Below are 20,767 nucleotides of genomic sequence, written 5' to 3'. Positions count from 1 at the left end.
AGTTCTGATTTGCACATTGAAGTACCACAGAAATTGAAAAGTATGCTTGAGTTAGACAATCCACTTTTATCAGCACAAACGACCTGGCTAACACTAAAAACATTCCCAGTTAAATTATGTCAACAACCCTTTGATTGACACTGACCACAGATGTCAGTATATTCATGAAACTGACAGAAATATGTGGTAACAACAGAGAATTGACTCTCTGTACAACACTGTGGCATAAAGGTTAAAGTTTAGCTTATGCCAGTCCTTACCCCATGGCCAACCAGTTAGAGGTTTGTGCAGACCTGCATCCACAAATACATTCTCACCTGCCTGAAACAACATCTTCCAGACTATTAAGCTATTTCAACATATAGTGCAGCCAGAGGCTACTTTACTTGGCTTTGCCAGTAATACAGCTCTACAAGAGTGCTCTCAGTGTACAAACATTTAACCAGAAGAGTTATAGCTCTGACCTTCTTGCAGTGGTGCAGTGAGAGCAGCACTGTAGTGTAGTGGTGAGAGCTGTTATCACACAGAAAGGAACGTTCCACAATGAATGTAGCTCTACAGTATGAATAGGCTGTAGTGCTCTTTTTCCTTTGTTAATGTATACAGTCAAAATGTGAAGGCTGCCTGATACATGTCAGCTACTCTTAAGTCATCAGTGAGTTAGTGTCTGTAGGTGAGTAGTTAAAGCAGCGCTTTCTGTCTTACATTTAAATTAACATTGTTGATATTTGATCCAATAAAATAAATGAAATTTAGAGAGAAAGACATGTTCTATTTTCACCTATACCCTGATGTATTCATGGTGAATGACAAATAAAATCACCATAGGTATGAAAAAATAAGGCCTGAGTAGATCTTTCCTCATATTTGCGACCATCTTGATTTAGTTTAAGGAATTAGAAGACAAATCTTTATTATTATTGTCAATATGTCTTTTGCTTTTCTCATTTTAAAAAAAACGATGAACATTGTAGTTCAGTTTATTTCTGACATGTAAAAGAAAAAGAAAAAGAAAAATAGAAAAGAGACAAAAAAAGAAAACATTTATTTTAGTTTTTTATTTAGTTAGTTAGACATTCAATTGTATATCAAATGAAATGTGGTACCTCAGCTGTCAAGCTTAAAAAAGAATAACGAAGAGAACAAAAGTGATGACAAGAAAGGAGGTGATACAACATAAGGTGTGTTCAAGTGATGAGCTTCATACAGGAGTGCAAGATCTCAAGGCCATGAAGTTCTCGGAGTTTGTTTATATGTCTGCAATTGATAAAAAACAGTACAGTAAGGAAAGTGTCAGTCATGAGTTGGTTGTCCTTCAGATGAAACTAGACTTGTGAGAATGTGTTAGCTTGGAAACTAAAGATCAGCACGTTCACAGCAGAGCTCTGTGTGGCCGTCAGGCAAAGCAAACGTGTTCCTACGAACAAAGACATTTGTTTGTTGCTGCCATCTTCTATCATTAAGGATGATTCCACACAACAATCACTCTCTCATAACCAGAGGGGCTTCAGTATTCAGAAAATTGCCAACAAATTCATTGTTCAGTCAAGCATGTGATCATCACTTATTTAGTTTTCTTACCTTGAAGTGTGGAAATTATTGTGTACATGTTCAGACTAAATAAACAAATGCAAATCCAGAACAGTTCTCCCTTTGTTTTTAAGAAAGTAAAAAAATAAGACTGCTGGATTTCTTTTTGATATCAATTAAATAAAAGTACATTGTTGTTATCTGGGCTATTTGACTCTTGGTTTGACAAAAGAAGCACTTTTGTCAGTTGTGAAATGAAACTGGCACATTTACGGACAAAACAATATTCTGTGAAAATTGTGGTCAGATAAAAAGATAGCCAAGAAATGAATAGTCAGCTGTAGTTTTGAGTTGTATCCAAACCGCGGCAATTTTCATGTAAACATTTTTGTTGAACTAAACAATACAGCTAATAAAAAATCAAATGGCCAAATCTAAAGCAAGACTTGAAACCTTTGACCAATATAATGGCGTCAAAAGCAGTTTCCCTGCCACACTCCGTAGCATAACTATTTCTTGTTCTCTACCGCTTATTAAAAAGTAAGGTTCAGGATATGTTGGCCATGAGCCTATCCATCATGATTAAGCAGTTAACGAAGTGCAACCATTAGGACAACGTGGTATTGTTAAAGCTAATGCAACACATTAATGCTGTGAGTCAATCATCACTTGCACAAGATCACTCTGCAGCAGTTCAATTGAAGATTGTTTGAAGGAAAAAAGTATATAATGTTTATATATATAATAATATAATATAATGACAAATATGACAAATATGATAAACATAAAGGGTTCATTAAGAAATAAAGAAATGGTTTTCATACCAAATAAATCATTAGTCCTATATTTGAGATGCAAATACTGAACGGACAACCTAAAAAAGAATTGATTATCTTTAGTCAACATGTGCTAAACGTCATAGATTTGCCTCGTGTGTTACCAGCATCTCTAACCAAAGCTATACTGTTGCATCACTGTATCTACCCTAATGTCAGTGTGGGATTTTGTCTGGTCTATTAGTTCTCCTTCAGGCTAGTTTGGTAGATGTAATCAACAGCATGTGGTTTGTAGAGTGAGGTGAGAGGGCACCTGGGCTCAGATCGACACAGCTTCCCAAGAGCGATAGCTGCATTTTGCCTCACAGCTGTCCTCTTAGCGTCCCCTGCAGCGTGGCGAAGAAGTAGCGGCACAATATCAGTGCCCAGCAGATTGCTGGCAATTCCCTCCAACTCAAGACAATGAGCCAGGCACAGGGCTGCGTTTCCTGTTACCATCTCATCACAGCTGGAACCCAGCACACAACGCAAAATTGACAGTTCTATGTAGAACGATAAATGAAAAGCAAATATGAAGGGAAAGATCTATTTGCAGATAAACTGAACCAGGCACACACATGTATACAGTATGCATACACACATAGCAACAAACAGAAATGCACTCATACAAACTCACATACACATTTAGTTTGCATATTAGGTCAACTCCCAATTTGTTATGCAGTGATGAAAGTAGTAGCCACTATGTCAATCATTTCTCACTTTTATCAGACTTCAACAGCTCCTCCCGAGCCAACTGACTGGCAGCAGTACACACTGTCAGAGTCTTAATGGCATACTTAGTAGCAGCCTGCCCGGTTCCCTGAGAAGACAGACACAAAAATAATAACTACATGAAATGACTAGAACATGTGACTATGAATTAGAATGTAATGTAAACACTCAGGGTCAGGCAAAAAGAAAAAAGAGACGTGTGGTGAAGTCAGTCACACGTGAAGAGTACAAACAGTTTTCCCCAATCACTGAATCTATACAAAGGGCTGATGTATTCACGAAAACTTGGCTGTACATGCAGTGTTGCACCTTTAGTAGCCGACGCATGGTCCGAACCACACCCCCCTCAATAACATGCAGGACAGCCTCCGAGGACTGAGGGAGGACAGTGCTCAGCACACCTGCGGCTCTCTGGAAGACAAAGAAGAATAGAGGAAAAACAACAGGAGGAAACTATAAGAAGTTATCAAAGAAAATGAACAAATGGGAAGACAGAGAAATAGACAGGATATCACCGGATTAAGATAACATTCTAATGGGAGAAATCGTAAAAAGGGTGAGAGTGTTGACCGCAAACACATTTAGATGAACAACACATCATGGTGACCCTGATAAAGAGAAGATAGTTGAAAGAAAAAGTGAAGATACAAAGTGTTAAAAAGAATTAGAAAAGTGTACTGAGTGGGTGTCTGCTTTGTGTTCAGACAGGATCTGTTGAAGGACACAGAGCTATTGCATGGAGAAAATTAAGGGCAGAGTTTAGTGACTTCTCAAAAGAAGCCATTTCAGAAAATGAAGAGTACACTTAATTAGTCTTTAAAGGATACAATAATTTGAGAGTCTTTACATTTTGAAGGTCAAGAGTACATATTACATCGCCAAGTGAATAAATTGGTAAAAAAATGGTTGTGGGTTTTTGATAAACTTGTATTATTACATATGTCTTTTAAGAATAAAACTAACAACAAGGTAAATTATCTAGATAATAAGAATATAAAACAAACAATGTTAGTAACGTCCCAAATATTTTATCTAAGGACAACAGAGGTAGGAGGCCAAAAAAAATACCACCCTAAATTTGTAAGGCAGGCAGCTCAGCTGATAATGTTGCTACATGTCTGTTATATTACAGCAAAGGGAAATGTGATTTTCTTCTGCTCCCTAGTGGCCTAAAATTGATGAATGCTCTTTTTAAAGTTCAAAATGTGAATATCAAAAAGAAGTATGTACACTTTACCATGTTTTTCAAACAATAATATATGTCCCCGGCCTGTCTAATTAAAATATTCATGAGTAAGTCCATCCTCTCTGTCTTTTGCCTGCTCCACTTTTCAGAAAATGTGGTCCCAACAGGACGTTTGGAGATGTTCCCTTCATGACATCACAAAGGGTAGTCTTTCTAGAGGGGTATGGTCAAACTCAGCTCATTTGCATTTAAAGCTTCAGACTCAGAAACAGCCTGTTCTGAGCAGGGCTGAAATAGAGGGGTTCAAAGGCATGATCAAATACAGGTTTGGACTGGTTTTTCAGGAAGAAACTTCACAGACATGTTTGGGGAGCTCTGAGACTTACTTAAACTTGTTGAAAAGGAGTATCATATGTAAAACTTTCAAATCTTCAAGAAATGTTTATATTATTACTAAATGTTTCACCAGAGGGTGTCAAGCAAGGGCCTCCCGACTCATATGTGCATGCTCGGAAAAAAAGAAAGAAAATGATCAACCTTAATGTATAAAAGTGAAAGAAAAAAAACTGGAACAGAAATAATATGAACATTGGGGTCACTACTGACAAGGGGCTAAGGGCTACCAAAAACTAATATTAAGATGTGTTAAGAACAGAAGGTGGGAAATGTCAGGACATGACAAGATCAGAGCAGAGAAAAACATTGAGGAAATAAAAAACAGGATGTTGACACCAGGTGGCAAGGAAGAAAAATGCAAGCCAGGCACAAAGTAAGCATTGAAATAGAATTAAGAGACAGGTAGGCAGAGGAGAGGGACTCTAAAGGCTTTTCTTAGGCAGTGTGAAATTGCTATAACAGCCATTAACACAGACAGCAGCACCTGGAGCTGGAGTTTCAATCAAATGTAATGACACCTATACAAGATGCAATGAATACTGAGGATTGCAACCAGCATTTGGGGCATATTGCCAGTGAGTTCACATGCCTTTAAAAAGGCTGACAGTATATTCAAGACAAATATCTTAAGTGTTTTCTCCTTGCTTAAAAAATGGTGACTCATGGATGCAACTTTTTTTTTTTTTAAATAGCCAGAATACATTTTCTGAAAGAATCTTCAACAACTGGAGAAAAAAAAGTAATTCTACTTTTCAAAACTTCCTTGGTCAAACATAAAAAGCTAAGTGAGAGTTCTGATGAAGTCAAACTGCTAAGCAGCCTCACGCTTGATGCCTTCAATCTTTTAGATTTTTTTTGATCAATCCTCCTGAGTACTGTAGTGCAGTGCTAAAGTACTGTTCACTCACTGTTATAACTCCTCCATCACTATCCTGCAGCAAGCTCAGACAGCAGTCACAGAGTGAAACAGCATGATCCTACAGAAAGGGGACAAAAAAGGCCAAACCAATTTTCACATACATTTCACCTCTGATTAGGTGACTGCTTAGGTCACACCCGATTCACACAGATACCCCTCCCTCTGCTGACCCATTCCAATGGCTTCTTTTTTCCTCTTCTTTTACAATGCAGTATTTTTTAATCTTCGGGATTTCAATGGTAAGAGGGACATTTACCTTACAGAAGATACAGTATCATCATATCAAAATGAGTAGTGCCAACTATAAAGATAACAAAGGTATATATCTATAAAGATAACAGAGACATATATATATATAGATAACAGAGGTAAAAACAAAATATATTTAAGCACATCAATTTATGACTGAAATTCAATATTAGTATCACAAATAAAAAATCACACATCAGCGGCTTTACCTGAAGGGCTGGAGAGGTGACATTGGACAAGTTGATGATCAAACCAAGCAGAGGGTAAAGCACCTCTTTGTATTCACATACAATGCACTGCTTCTGCAAAAGCATAAAGTACGATTAAAAACCAGCGTAACATCTTCGTAAGATCCCTGACAGATTATTTTTATTATTTATTTTTGTTTTACTATATCCTTGTTTCATCTATGAGGTTTTATTTGTTTTACTGTTAACTTTAGCCAATCTTTGTCTCGGTTGTTTCTATTTTCTATGTTAATTGGATGATTGCGGCACTATTGTTTTATTTTTCATGCTTTTAATAGGATTTTGTTGTTGTGTATTTGACTGTTGGGATTTTTTCTTTTTTCTGTAAAGCACTTTGTGACGTTGGTTTTGATAAGTGCTTCATAAATAAACTTTATTGTTATTATTATTATTATTATTATTATTATTATTATATAAAGGCGTCTCATAATCGCAGTGCTTCTGAATGTCACTAAAAGAACGTTTGTTTTTCTATGCAAAGGAACCAGTTTGTAAGGATACTAACAATAGCATCCAGAAAAGCTTTCCAACACTCTGGATTGAGAGCAAAATTGCGATGGATGACATCATCTCTAGCCAGACGGTCAACAGTGGATATCAGGGATGGAAGGACATGCCGACTCGATGGGCTGACGTTTTTCTGAGGAGTAAACATATGAAAATAAGCAAGACACACGTTTTAACACACATGAATACGAGTGTATGGCAAATATTTAGCAAAGTTCAGTATTGTATCTCAACACGAGTCACTGCATCTTCAAATCTTACCAGTATTGTTGTAAATGGCAAGATAACAGAGTCTGTTAACACACTCCTGAGCTGTTTGAGAAATCTGTAAGAGAACATAAAAACATTTCTACATACGTGTATACAGACATACTATGTGTGTAAAGTATTCGTTTTTTTTATGCATAAATATGAACAGTGGCTGTAGGTAGTTATTAAATCAAATCTGATCCTGAGCTGAGGGTTTTCACTGATCATCTGTGTTGCATTCAAAAGAGTAGTGAAAAAGCACTGATTGTCAAATCTCCAAAGTCTCACTTATCCACATTGAATGCAGTAAAGGGCAGATAGATTCACTGTGAAACAGAACAGCACATTCAAGTTGATTTGACTTCTGCCTGAGGTCCATACTTCAATATGCTTTGAACCGTGTATGACAGTGTAGTGTACATACATGCACATGTGCGGGTGTACATACATGTATGTTACTGTCTTAAAAGCAGAAATGTGGAATAAAATATTAATCAGGATGAGTATTACTTTAATTTCATATGGATAATATCAACATTGACCGAGCTGAGCTTCTACAAATAATCGGAACCCTCTCCAGGATATAACATGTTTTTGTTGAGTAACTCTCTTGGAGTTCAGGACAGGAAAAAATGTATCCCTCCATTTCACTGCTTGACATCTTGACTTATATCCTGCTGTGTTCAACAGCCTGGGTTGTTTCTTTCATGTCTATTTTCATGAGGCACCAGAGAGGGAAACAGGTTGAGGATGGCCTTTTGCCTTCAAGTGACATTAACACTTGGATCACACATATTGAATTATGAAAGATGTCACACTTTCCATTCCTCATGGGACCCCTCCTGACGTGACGTGAAGACGGGTTTTAAAGTGCTTTTAATATATATGGTTATGATGTATGGGAGGGTAATTGACTGCTTTGTGGGTCATATTCTGAACCCTGCACAGTATCTGAATGAGTTATTTCCTCTTGCAGGAATAAAAGTATTCATTTCTCGTATGTGAGGAGAATAAGTCTGGAGTTTTGGGTGAGCTGTGTATCAGTAATACTTGTTTTCAACTGCAAACTTTTCCAGAATATTGACTGCTGTGTTCTCTTCCTGCCGCTTTGGCTCTGCAATGCACATCATGAGGTTCCTCGCCAACCTATTTATCCAGATTAAGAGTAGTGTGAGGAGAAGAAGAAAAAGAGAGAGAGAGAGAAAAACACAAAAATAATGACTGTCATCAAGGTATAAGTGAATATGTTGTGTACCAAAATAATGATGGTGTCCACCTTTGGATCAATACATTAGATAACAATGCCAAAAGGAACAGTTTTCTGAAAATCCATTTAGCTGCAGCTCAGATATAATCAGAACTACATATAATTTGAAGTCACCTGGGCCACTTGGTGTCATTTTTAAACTAGGTCCCAGAGCAATGATACACAACATTTCTGAAATCTCATTAAATGGCCATGGCAATTGGATTGAAAATTACAAAAATATAGCTCAGGGCTGACCACAGATTTCACAAAGATTGGATTGTGAAATGCTTCATTATTACTCTGATGAGGTGTGTCTGATGACGAAATGAAGGAGTGTCTTACGAGAAAATATTTAGGTTGTCAATAGCCAAACGTCTGCCGTGTGGTTTCTCTGAGAACATATACAGCAATGCCAAGCATTCCAGCCGGACTGCAACATGCTCTGCCATAACCAAGTCAACGATGGACTGTCTGGTGACCGGGCATGTCATCAACAGCTTTTGGTTTTCATCTGAAACATGAACATGAATGAGTTCGACGTATACAGTGCCCTGTTTTGTCTCCTGTGAAATTATCCTCTCTGTAAACATGAAATAAACAGTATGTGTGCTGGAACATGGCTTGTTCGACACAGAGAAAAATAAATAAGTGCTATTCAATTCCAAACACAACATACCATTTCCATAACAAATAACTCTCCATAACTTCAGAACAGAAGCACACAACTCCTGGTGGTCTGGACCCTTTGTTTCCTGTAACAGGCAGCTGTGGAAATCAACAAGACACTGATCTTAGTGTTTCTCTTTTTTGATTAATGTGCAAATCAAACAGAAATATTATTGAAATAAATAATTACTTTTAAAAGTAAACATGTTACAGTATGCCACTGAAAATGAGTATCACATCTTATTCTTTTATGCACTGTTTTTTTAAACCTTGATCAATTTTATATGGAGGAGGAGTGCCCTCAACTTTATTCTCTAGAACACTATTCTCTAAAACAAGTTTTACTCTTCAAATAAATAATTTGGTCTGGTTCCCCCGGTTGGCCTAGCAGTACCCATACACAGAGACGGTTGTCCTTAAAAGGGTTATGGTCTGACCTGTGGCTCCTTACCCACTCTCTCTCTCTCTCTCTCTCCCACCAGTTTCCGATTCTATCCACTGTCCTGTGCCAAAAAGCTAAATAAAAGCTCCCAATATTTTTTTATTTTTTTATTTTTTTAAATAATTGAATAATTGAGTCCTTCTATGGCAGTGCCAAGAGGGCATGAACTCAGCATGCTCCTTAAGACTGGGATCAGGACAAGCAACAAAGCACTGGCCCTCTTTACTACAGGGCTCATATTTATTCCAGTTGGCTGTTTCTGGCTGACAGCAATATCTCATCTCTTTCCATCATGCTTGGACCACAATTTCTTGGCACTGTCTACTTTCGGGACACTGTGTTCTAACTTGAATAATGAAAGCGCTAACAACGGACAAAGTAGGATGTATGTGACAGAAAAAGGCCTCTTTGTGGGATAGGACACAGGACTTTGGCTTGTTTCAGGGCTCATCTCAATCTTCAGAGTGATCATCTTTTCTTCTTTGGGCTATCACACTAACAAACAGTGAGAGATGGAAGGGGGGAGAGAGGGGGAGGAGGAGGGATCATCTCTCTAGTTTAGACGATCATTGTCTCTGTATTCCCCTGTCTCTGGGTCCATCTGTCAGTGCAACACAGAGAGCTGACAGCTACCTCTCCCTCCGGTATTCTTACCTCCTCACCATGTCATTGCTGCTGATGATACTGAAGCCATTGTTGAGTCTGAAAAGGGTCTGGTGTGTACCTGGTAGAAGAAAACAGCAGATAGTGTAAGAGGACAGAAGACTGTATACAGTATATATATCACCGCCAAGTGGCCTTGAAACACAGCACCTCTCACTTTTAGTTTAGCTTGTATTGTTCACTGGTTTACAAGGCCAAGTGAGACAAGAATAAATAGAATATGTTAAGAGAGTAAGGGAGTGTACAGTGAGGAATGGTCCCACAAACAGTGAGTTTGAGTAAACAAAAAGTAGAGCAGAGCAGTGAGGGAGTACTTTTAGAGGAGAACGCTTGAAATGCCAGGTCTGCTGCGATCCTGCTGCGAGTTGTACATTTTGCCCTTTTCCATTGAATGGCACTGCGAGACAGGCTTTACATCATATGACAGTAGACTTGTATTCATCTCAATGAAGAAAATGGAAAATAAATGTTTCCCATAATGCAATGGGCATGAAATGTAACAGAATATGTAGTTGTAGAGAAAGGTATACAAGTTAATAGAAGCATAAAGAGCTAGCACTATGCTGATTAAAGTTTCACTCTAGTATTCCTTCATGCTTGGGTGTATTGTCACAGCTACTGAAGCAACACCATAGCTAGATGAGAGTTACAATGGGGAAGAGCATATCAGAATGTCTTGTGTCCTACCTGCAATAAAAATAGTTACTGCTTAGAGTGCCATTAACCTTGATGAATTGTAAAACAAGAATAATATACAGAAGATGTAGTTACTGCCTGTGGCAATATCTAAAAATAAATAGTTACTAAATTATCTGTCTGCAGTTTCAAAGTCATTCTTTCGGTCAAAAAACTTAAAAATATATCCACAGCTGTCAGAGGGGGATCAACGACCTGGGGGAGAGTCATGTCGGTGAAGGTTCTCAGTCATCCAGGTCATGGTGATTTAAAGTTTAATCCAAAAGGCCTTTCAGATCAAACTTAAAATAACCTGGGGGAGAGCAACTGCTTTCTGTGCACAGTGGAGCCTTTTTTTTAACAGCAGAGGACATGCTAAACAAATATCCGTCACTTTTTCAATCTGATGACATCCTTATCAAATGAGTGGATGGGTTGGAACATTTCTTGCCCAACAACTTTACAAGCACAAGATCATGCTTTTGTTTTCTTTCTTTTTTTTTTTTTAGATGAGATTAAATTAGAGCCATGAGGGCATCTTCCAGTACAGCATGTGTTTGGTCGCCGCCTTTTCAAACCCCTCTTAAACAACAAGCATTGTGCTAGATAGAAGACAGATACATCAAGTATAAATGGGAAGCAGAAATGTTATACATTTGTCCCGTCATGTTGCAGTCAGGGATAGTCCAGGTTTGTGATTGAAACTGTGTGGACCCATGCTCTTAGAAAAGTTCTTCATTTTCTATTTTTTCCTGATCAGGGAAATGTCCAGGAATTCTTAATGCCCTGACAAGAGCTTTCTCTTAATTATATATAAGCCATATAATTCTGAGGATCCTGTCAACCAAAATGACCTCAGGCTAGGCTTGTCATAAATGTACAACACAAAGACCAGCTACCACCATTCACTAGCTACATACTCTGACAGAATTGAGTGCAGGTGTGTTTCTGAGCGGACACTTGCTATCACAGGTGTTTCATTAAATTGCTCTTGAGACCGCTCCAGAGGGCTTAATAGTGTTTGCAACCATCCAATAACAACCCCCCTCTGTATGTGTTTCCAAAAACCTGCTAGAAGTCATATTGTCTACACAACCTTGTACATATAATAAAGGATATTACAATAGCTTAATATCAGTGATTTCATTTCAGGAGACTGTAACTTTTTATAATATCACTTGAATGATGGAAGAGCTGACACTGCTGGCTTAGAAAAGTCCACTCAGCAGTTCAGTAACCAAATTACAATGACATTTATACATCAAGGGACTGTCTTATGCTGCTAATAGAGATGATCATAATCACAAATCAAATCGTACAGTCACTTGAGGTTTCACTCATCGCCAGGCATTGAAAGCTAGAATGAAACTTGCCGATATGGATCTGATAGCAGAATACACATGCTCTGCACAGCAAGTTTCAGACAATTCTTTAAGGGTTATCTTACAGTGTTATGTAGTGTTTTGAGATATAGACCTACACTCATTGGACCATCAGGTAGCCCTGACACAGTGTCGCTCTTACAGGGTAAATTTACTGCATGTATTGGAAATGTGTTCAGTGTGACAAGCAAAAGGAGCATGAGGAGAATCAGTGATGGACTGTTCAGAGTCCCCCTTCTTGTGAGTACTTGAGTACTACTTCCCTGGCCTCCTCCTGACTAAAAGGTCTTTGAGCTTTTGTAACGGACAAGAGGGGAACACGTGAAAGAGGTTTTCATAGGAAAGAGTGAGAACAAGGAGATTAGAGGATACAGACAATTCTGTGTGTCGTTTCTCCCAAAAGACCACTCACAGTCACTGACTGCCTGTGACAGAATGTCCAGTCCTCCACAATAGTAGAAGGGCATTTGGCCAGGCTTTGACAGCTTTTCCAGCAGCTGGTGCACTGTTGTTTCCTTCCCCTCTCCCTTGTCAAACTCTTGCATTGCCTTTAACTCCTGACTCTCTTTTTCCTCTACCAAGTTGACCTGCATCAGGAGTTCTGTAGAGAGAGAGAGAGAGAGAGAGAAAGCGATTTTTCCATAGCAGTAACAGTGATGTCACCGTCACAGTAATGAGAGAACTTTCTTCTAGTGCAACAGCTGTTAAGGAGGTAGAGATACAGTAGAGGTATGTTGCCCATGAATGCTACGTCACAAATTTCAACATTTGTGTATATATGGATGAATGACACAAAGTAAAGAAACGTGAAGCTAATCTAAAAACAATTCAACTGTTTAACAAAGTTTTAAAGATCAGTTTAATTTATGCCTTAAATGGCAGGGCCACTGTCACAAATGAAGAAACAATAACATGGAATTATATCAAGATGTATGTGATCTAAAATATAGAATGACTGGGCACTAACAATAAGGGCACTAATTAAGAAATGACTTATATGTGTTTATAGCTTTCTAACCCCAAAAGAAAAATGAGTCATTACCTTTAGCCATTTTATTCTTCCCCGGTTCTATCTCCTCTATCTTTTCAAAGCAGTTTCTTGACTGAAAGAGAGTAATATTGGGTTCATTATGGGATGTGCATCACTTTCTTCTGGTCCATTTTTATTATGTTTCTTGCGCCTCCAAAAGACCACAATGATCAGTGTGTGTTATACTAACGAATAGATTGAAATCCCCAGAAGTCAGAGGGCCTTATTCATAAAAGGATTGCTCTACTTCGTCTAAAAGCGTCTAATTCACAAACACCGGCACTAACAGCCACGCACAGTTAGAGTGGAGCCAAACCTGTCTGGTGAGATCAGGTAGTGACTACGCCGCAGTATTCACAAGAGATGTCATACACAAACTTTCCAGCAATCAGGGAAACAATTCAGCCTCTGTATTCATTTTAAAATAGATGATGTGTAATTAAAGTGTGTTAATATTACTTTGACATTACCATTATAATTATAGATTATTATTAGACAATGTTCAGATCTAAAAATATAGGCAGAGTGTGACTTACAGTGTTATTTGTGTAAATCCTTTGTGTATATGTTTATGTCTTGGTGTGTATGGTGAGGGGTGGGGGGGCTTGAAATTATCTACAAGGGGGGCTCGGCAGAAAATGTTTGGGAACCGCTGCCCGGCCTCATTGTCTTTATGTGGACAAAACAGCTCTGTCAGCATGAGACACAGCGCCACACGGAGTAAAGGGTGCAGGCGGCTTTTCTCCTCAGTCAGACGCAAACCTAAAGTAAACTGAACGGAGCAAGAAATATCATAAGCGCTTTATGCTTTGTGAATTACACCCTGAGACGGCGCAGATAGTGAATCCAGCTAAGAGTTTACAAAATGGTTTGTGAGGCTAGGACTACTTTAATGTGTCACACTTATACAACCCTCAAGATAAAGCTATGTCTCTGCTATATTTTGATGAGACACCAAGTGTGGATATTTGTATGCAGGAGCAATGTGTAAAGAATGTGGTGTGATTAGCTGAAATGAAAGGCAATCATACTCACCTCATTATAATTCTTCAATGCTAGATATGCTTTCCCCATGAGTAGGTAAGCCTTTATGCACTTCTCATTACACTGGTAGAGGCAAAATTATCATGGGAGAGAATCAGTTAAAGCACTTCATCATCAGCGCATCTACATAATTATGATTCAATGTTTGTGAATTGATAACACCAGCACAGTTAGAGAGAGATTTCAGAGACCTACACTCCAGGAAGCTCAGACCAGAGGAGGAACAGATGTTCAATCGGGTATATTTGCCATCCAAAACCAGACGTTATCTTTTTTTAAGTAATCTCCAAACACATACTCAACTGGGAAGAACAAAGATAATTTCATTTTTTTGTCTGTTTTTAAACAGTGTTCACTTCAGGGATCATTCCTGCATGTTACATGACCAGTGTACTGTATCTGTATGTGTTCATGCTGTGAGTGAGGAGCAGGGTAGAACCAAAAATAGCTCCACTGGGGTCAAAGGCTCACAATGCCTCTGATGACTACGTGACAAATGATGTAGGAAATGACAAACCTCTGTTCCCATCCAGACCTTACCTTCAGAGCCCATTCACAGTCACTGACGGCCTCCTCATGCTTTCCCAGCTTCATGTAGGTCTGAATAGATTAAAACATAAAACACAAGATAACTGGATATAAATAACAGATTTAAATAAACCTAGAAAGCCAAGGTAAAGAATGGAGTGGTGTAGAAGTGCTTGGTTATTTAAATACCACAGAATCTTTGTGGAGAAACATATTGACTTTATAATCATCTTAAAAGCATGTAAAGTCACACTGAGGTTTAAATCCTTAACTCTATTTTACAGTTTAGCGTTTAGAAGGATGAAGTCAAAGACACTGAATTATATTACAAAGTTTTTTATAAAAAAACACAACATGTGTCTTAATTATAAAACATCTAAATGTGAATAACATAAGTTAAAAATATTCACCTGTGCTCTGTTGGTGTACAATGGCTGCATATCCCGTAGCTCCTCTAAGCCATCACTGTAATACTTCAGAGCAGTTTCATAGTCTCCAAGAGCAAAAGCTTTGTTCCCCCTGTCTTTGAGGGCTGCAGTGACAGATACAGCGACAGATACAGCACAACATTTTTAAATGGACATAATGGTAGCCCACTGTGCAGCAATTAAAGAAAAAACCTGTTTTTAACTTTGAATAAGACATTTAAGAAACAGGGAATCACATACCAGTTGCCCTTTTCTCTCTTTCGATCCTTCTCACACTCCTCTCTTCAGCATCCTTCTCCATGATCTTCATGAAATTCTCTGGTTGAAAAATAGAAAACTCTTAAGCAAAAGTGCTTCAATCAAAGCAGGACCTGTTATGATATTTTTAAGCATGCAATACTGATGCAAAAGAACACGTCAAAGGTTTTTAAAAAGGTTGTTCTTATCAAAGTTTTAAATAAGCAAAAAAACAAATATCAGTATACAAAACTGAGGTCAAGCTCAGAAAAAAAAACTTTATTAAACTAGGTTTTAAAGGTCGTGTCTAATGAATGCAAAAACCCCACAGGGTTCTTTCTGTGCAGGATTTTTAATACAAAACAAATGTTCAACCAAAGACAGGACCAGTATTGCTCCGAGTCCAGTGTAATAAATATCAGTGGGGGTAAAATAAAAAAAATGTTTTGCTGTCTCCAAAGCCTCAAGCATTACATTTCTTCTCTTCTGCATTTTGTGAATTGAATGTTTGATGTGTCAACTTGAATATTAGTAGTTTCACACACAGAGGTGTAAAAGGTTCACGTATTTGCAGCTTTGCAGTTTTTGATGAGTTTTGCCGTTGAAAGAATTGAAATGAAGTGTTGATTGGATGAAAAGTTGTTTCAGGTTGCTGGAGTTAAAGGATGTGTACTCAAGAGAGATGTTGTGAAAAAGTCATACTTGCTTTAAGGATCACCAGTGTTACATCTCACCATACAGAAATACATGATTACCTCGAACCGGCTCCAACTAGTTTGGCTTTTGTGACATTATCCAATTTTTTGAGGCTTGGTGAACTTATACCACAAGTGTCCACTCCACTTAACATTATAAGATAAAAAACACTACAACAAAAAGATATCAGTAATCTCAATTCAAGTTTGTTCTCTGATTCATAGTAATGCCTTCCTCACCAGGACATAGACAGCTTAGTAACGGAGTCAACTTTCACAGCCTTATTAAACTTCTGCCAACTTTGTGGACAAAAATAGTTGTTGGACAAAAAATAAAAAAGTGACGCTGTGTCTGAATGGTCTCAGCAGACAAGTGACAGATAGCACAAAAAAATAGCCAACCTTGTGACAAAAGTTGCCATATGTGCTTTTAAACTACACAAGGACACAACTCATACCTCTCTTTCTAGTATAGTGCATGGTGAGTCATCTACCTGCCAAACAAGCACAGTTGATTAAAACATCCCCTTACGCCTCAGGAAAATGTCATGTCTGCACCTAGCTTAAGTGTGGCCTCATAATAATGAGGAAAATAAATGTTAAAGGAACCTACTGTATAATAGACTGTCAATTGATAAAAACAAAGACTGGCTGACATGCAACATGAGCTGGAGTGCTTCATGGTGAAGGATGTTATAAACAACTGCTGCTGAAACAGCAGTTTTGATAGGAGCATTATAGGCAGGCATATCATTTTGCAAAAAAACATTTGCCATGTAAAGCTTCATCAACATACAGTATTCATAGCTATTTTATTTGGTTAAATATTTACTGTCATCTGGGTATATCTTAGGAAAAATCTAAATGTGGAGAGAATATTTATTATTGTATTTTTCAGAGAGAACTTTCATGGCATGTATAATTAGGAGATATAGGTATGCTTGAAGAACCTTGATTTGCTTACCTGGACTTTCATTGTGCACACTCTGTAAAACAAAAAGAAGAACTATTAAGACGATGTAAAAAATAAGATAAAAAAAAACTTTACCATTAAAACCAACATACATTGACTTATTCTTTCTAACCCGACAGGTCTGGTAAAACTAGGCATGATCATAAAAGGGTGTTGGTTATACATGTGCTGCATGTCATGTTGGAGGAACAGGGACATTAAGAGAGAAAAGAGACAGCACAGTCGAAGAGAAACAAAACAAAAACATAGCGAAAGTGAAAAAAATACTGAGACAGGAAGAGTGGGCAGAAGTAGTACAACTATGACTTCATGTGCATGTCTTTACCGAGGAAGGCTGGAGAGGTGGGTTCGTGTTAATTGTAGTCTTGTTGACTTTTGTCCTGCAGCCGGGCTGATCCAAAGCAGCAATGAAGCTATCAGCTTTATCCATTGCTTTGTGCTGGACTTCAACATCAGAGGAATCCAGATCCTTGACTAGCTCATCTGAAAGAAATACAAACATATTCTGTTTAAAGCCTTCACTCGTACATTCATCATTAATGAAATCACACATGTTGTCAATTGTACATGTGATACTTGTTCATTTGGAGAAAACAAGGTTATGTACATGGCATTCTTATACTGGCTTTGCACAAATCGAAAGTAACAATTCATACAGTGTGAACATACAACACGTTTAAAACCCTTCTTTAACAGTAACGTTTGAAGCATTAAAAAAATACAGGTACAAACAAGCATATATGTTTTTACACAAATAAGATACTTGTTACAATGGTAAGTGGTAACTCAGACAGTGAATTGCTTGCCGTTTTCTCTCAGCTAATGCTAAATAGTGAAACACTTCAGCACATGAGAAAGATACGTGAAAAGAGTCCCTTTACGTGTATTTGAACATAGCCCTACTACCTCTCACCTGTCCGCTTAGTAAAGCACGCTACCATCGATGACGTTAATTCTGCTCGCTTTGACACACTTCTGGCTATTTAAACTGGTTGAAAGGTATTTTACTTACTTATTGTGTCAACATTCTTTAAAAACATTTCGATGTCTTCAAGTTTCTCCATCTTGCTTTTGTCCATGTGAGTCTCAGCGTATTATTTATGTAGTTATATGGTTTATTTATTTGACGCTCAAAGTTTTTCCTACTGAGTTATGAGCGTTAGGTTGCCATAGTGACGTGATGCATTTAAGGACACTCGTAAACTCCATTGTTCGTCATTCACATAAAGAATGAGGAACAATGATTGACATTGTTATTTAAAAAAATAATACTAGAATGAAGCGCCATTCCCGTGAAAAAAAAAAATCGTAATATCGCCAAGGCTATTGTAACTTTCGGCTTCTAGCCTACCTCTTTCTTGTTTGTGTTCTTGTGATTTTTTTGTTGTCAAAAAATATGTGACTTTCCGCTTACTTATACACTTGCACGTGTCACAGAAATACAAAATTCTCTGTCTCTACCTGAAAGCTCATGAAAGCTCATGCAGGTTTACATAGCCTACCTGAATGTCGGTGGTCGGTTTGTTTCCTCACTGCAAAAAAACATAGCCTAATTGTCAAATTGTAGGCTATTTCCTGTAACGAATCCAACTAAATAATTTAGGATTTGCCATTACTATTTGATTTATAATTTAACTTGTGCAATTACATGCTTGGGGAACCCATTTTCTTTATGCATAAATTATGTGTGTGTTGTGGATTCAATACAGTGGTCGTGTGATTGCTCCTCAACTTTTTCATCAATCTGATTTTCGAGCATCTTCCATCCTGAATTCCTGCCCTCCTTATGGTCGGCAAAAGATCAACACTGCCTCCTGGTGGTTTTAGTCACACTCAGCTATGCAAAAACCTCAGCTGATTCTCATTAAAAGATAAATGTAATGTTGCCATGACTTTAGGGCACAGTAAGTGAATAACCATTTTCATAAAAAACTGTCCACACATACCTACAGTTACAAAGAATTAAATAAAGTTAGACTTCCAAGCGAGGAAGGAGATGAGCAGAGGCTTGCTGCAAGGCATTTCAGTTGGCATTACAGTATTTCAGATTTTAATTATTATTACGAGAACATGAAGATGGATAAAGATTGTTTATGACAGGCATCTAGACATTGCAGTTATTTATTCCACAAAATGGAAAGTGAGGAGCATTGATTGATTGTCAGCCACACGCAATTCTTATAAAGTCAGTCATGCATGCAGTAGTGAATTATATTGTATGCAGAGAGTTGCACATGTCTGCAGAGTATTCTGTTTTCATAGCTCACTCGCAGATCTTTTATTGAACTAAAAAATAGTTGCAAGCCAGCCTTTTAGTAAAAGCTGCCAATGGGTTAAGTGGGCTTGTGGGAAGTGGTAACATGATGTCAAAAACATGTTGTTGCAAGACAATATTTAGGACCAATGCCATAAAAACATGCATGAGTTATCTCAAGTATAATTAAGTAATACACCAAGTTTTATAATATTACATAGGAGTATTTTTTTAAATCTTTACCAATCCTTTAAAAGCCTAAAGTTTTGTTCAATACATGCAACAATTGAAGACAACACTTTAGTCTTTCAACGTCAGTCTTTCAAATCATAAACTCAATAGCTGTTTTTTTGTTTGTTTTAGCACATATAACATGATTGACTGAGTAAAAATAAGTATTATTTATGGGGAATATCTTCAATTAAAGTTGTGTTCAGCTGGAAGAAGATAGCAGGCATTGGATCATGGAGACACACACCACACATCAGGACATTAACATTGGATATCCTCACTTGCTATATCTGGACTTTATCATTAGTTCTGAGAAAAGAAAGAGAGCATTGACTTTATCCCTCTGGCGTCTCTGTTGACTGCTCGATCCCATTCAAATGCAACCACAGACAAAAGGACTCTTTATCTTCTTTAGCACAAAGCAAATGAGGATAAAAACATTCCACAGACACATCTCTAGCCCCATAATTTTAATCTCAACTTGTTGAAGTATTACGTTTTAGTATTACATCAATGATTTGTATCAATAATATATTTTTTTCTTTTTTAACTACCCTGCCTACAAAACATCTTACACATTCCCCTGTGAGGCTTTTAAAGTCTCAAAATAGGAAACTGGAGAGCTTTCTAGGACCAGGGTCTCAAAAGGTCAAGAGATCAGAGACAGACCCTGAGACAGAACTTAACAATAAAATGTCTGATTAACATCCATTCAGACATACATTCAAAAAGTAATCTGTTGAGCTAACTTACAATTCGCTTTCAAAATTAAGATGATGTAAATAATTGAATGTGCAGCTGCTACTTGTGCAATGTGTATGCAAGGATAATTAGCGGCGCTTCATTGTACATCCTTGAGTTCTAAAGACTAAACGCTAGTACTCCACAGTTTGTTTGGTTTGAAGCCATACAGTGAGTATGGAGTTATCGTTGTGATGGCTTACTGTACAGACTGGGGCTTTTCTATGGCCAGACTCCAACTGCTGTGGATGTTGGAGTGTTGGATGCCACAGTGTCGTGTCTCTGAGGCTGACAGATACAAAAAGAACAGTGCTCTCTTTGAGGAAATTATTTTCCTATTATCTGCCGAAAGGCCATTGACTACTTCTCATAACTCCACTTTCTCATTTGGGGTTATCTAAGAGCATGAACCTCACTTCAAAAAGCATCATGGGCTTAAAAAATATATTCTAGTAAGGTTATCAAAGCAAACATATAGAGCCAGTAGAGAGAAAAAAAAACATCCATTTGATAGACATCTTTCAGCAGTTTTTGTTATGTGGCTTGATAAACAAATGTTATACACAGTAAAAAAAAAAACAGCCAACTTCTGAACTTCTGCATTTTAGACAGTTGTTTTTCGAGAACTACTGATGCCAATTTGAAGTGCCGGTATTTTTACATTGACGTTGATAAGAAAAGGAAGTGGACATTGA

At 37.7% G+C, this 20,767-nt stretch overlaps 1 protein-coding gene across 1 annotated transcript; it reads right to left on the bottom strand.

Moving 5' to 3' along the window:
* Positions 1–1,049: 1,049 nt before the first annotated feature.
* Positions 1,050–18,001, bottom strand: ttc12 (tetratricopeptide repeat domain 12). Its single transcript, XM_020654055.3, has 21 exons — positions 17,859–18,001; positions 17,172–17,329; positions 16,838–16,859; positions 15,182–15,259; positions 14,924–15,045; positions 14,526–14,585; positions 13,977–14,048; positions 12,954–13,014; positions 12,324–12,512; positions 9,846–9,915; positions 8,760–8,848; positions 8,426–8,594; positions 7,885–7,980; positions 6,847–6,910; positions 6,584–6,718; positions 6,040–6,132; positions 5,571–5,639; positions 3,390–3,491; positions 3,069–3,168; positions 2,620–2,848; positions 1,050–1,257 (listed from the first exon to the last, which is right to left on the bottom strand). Exons 1-21 carry the CDS (start codon positions 17,923–17,925, stop codon positions 1,188–1,190), a joined length of 2,115 nt encoding a protein of 704 aa, XP_020509711.2. The 5' UTR covers positions 17,926–18,001; the 3' UTR covers positions 1,050–1,187.
* Positions 18,002–20,767: the final 2,766 nt, after the last annotated feature.

Source organism: Labrus bergylta, chromosome 11 (assembly GCF_963930695.1).
Source record: "Labrus bergylta chromosome 11, fLabBer1.1, whole genome shotgun sequence".
Taxonomy (NCBI): domain Eukaryota; kingdom Metazoa; phylum Chordata; class Actinopteri; order Labriformes; family Labridae; genus Labrus; species Labrus bergylta.
This window is presented reverse-complemented; position numbering and strand designations above follow the sequence as displayed.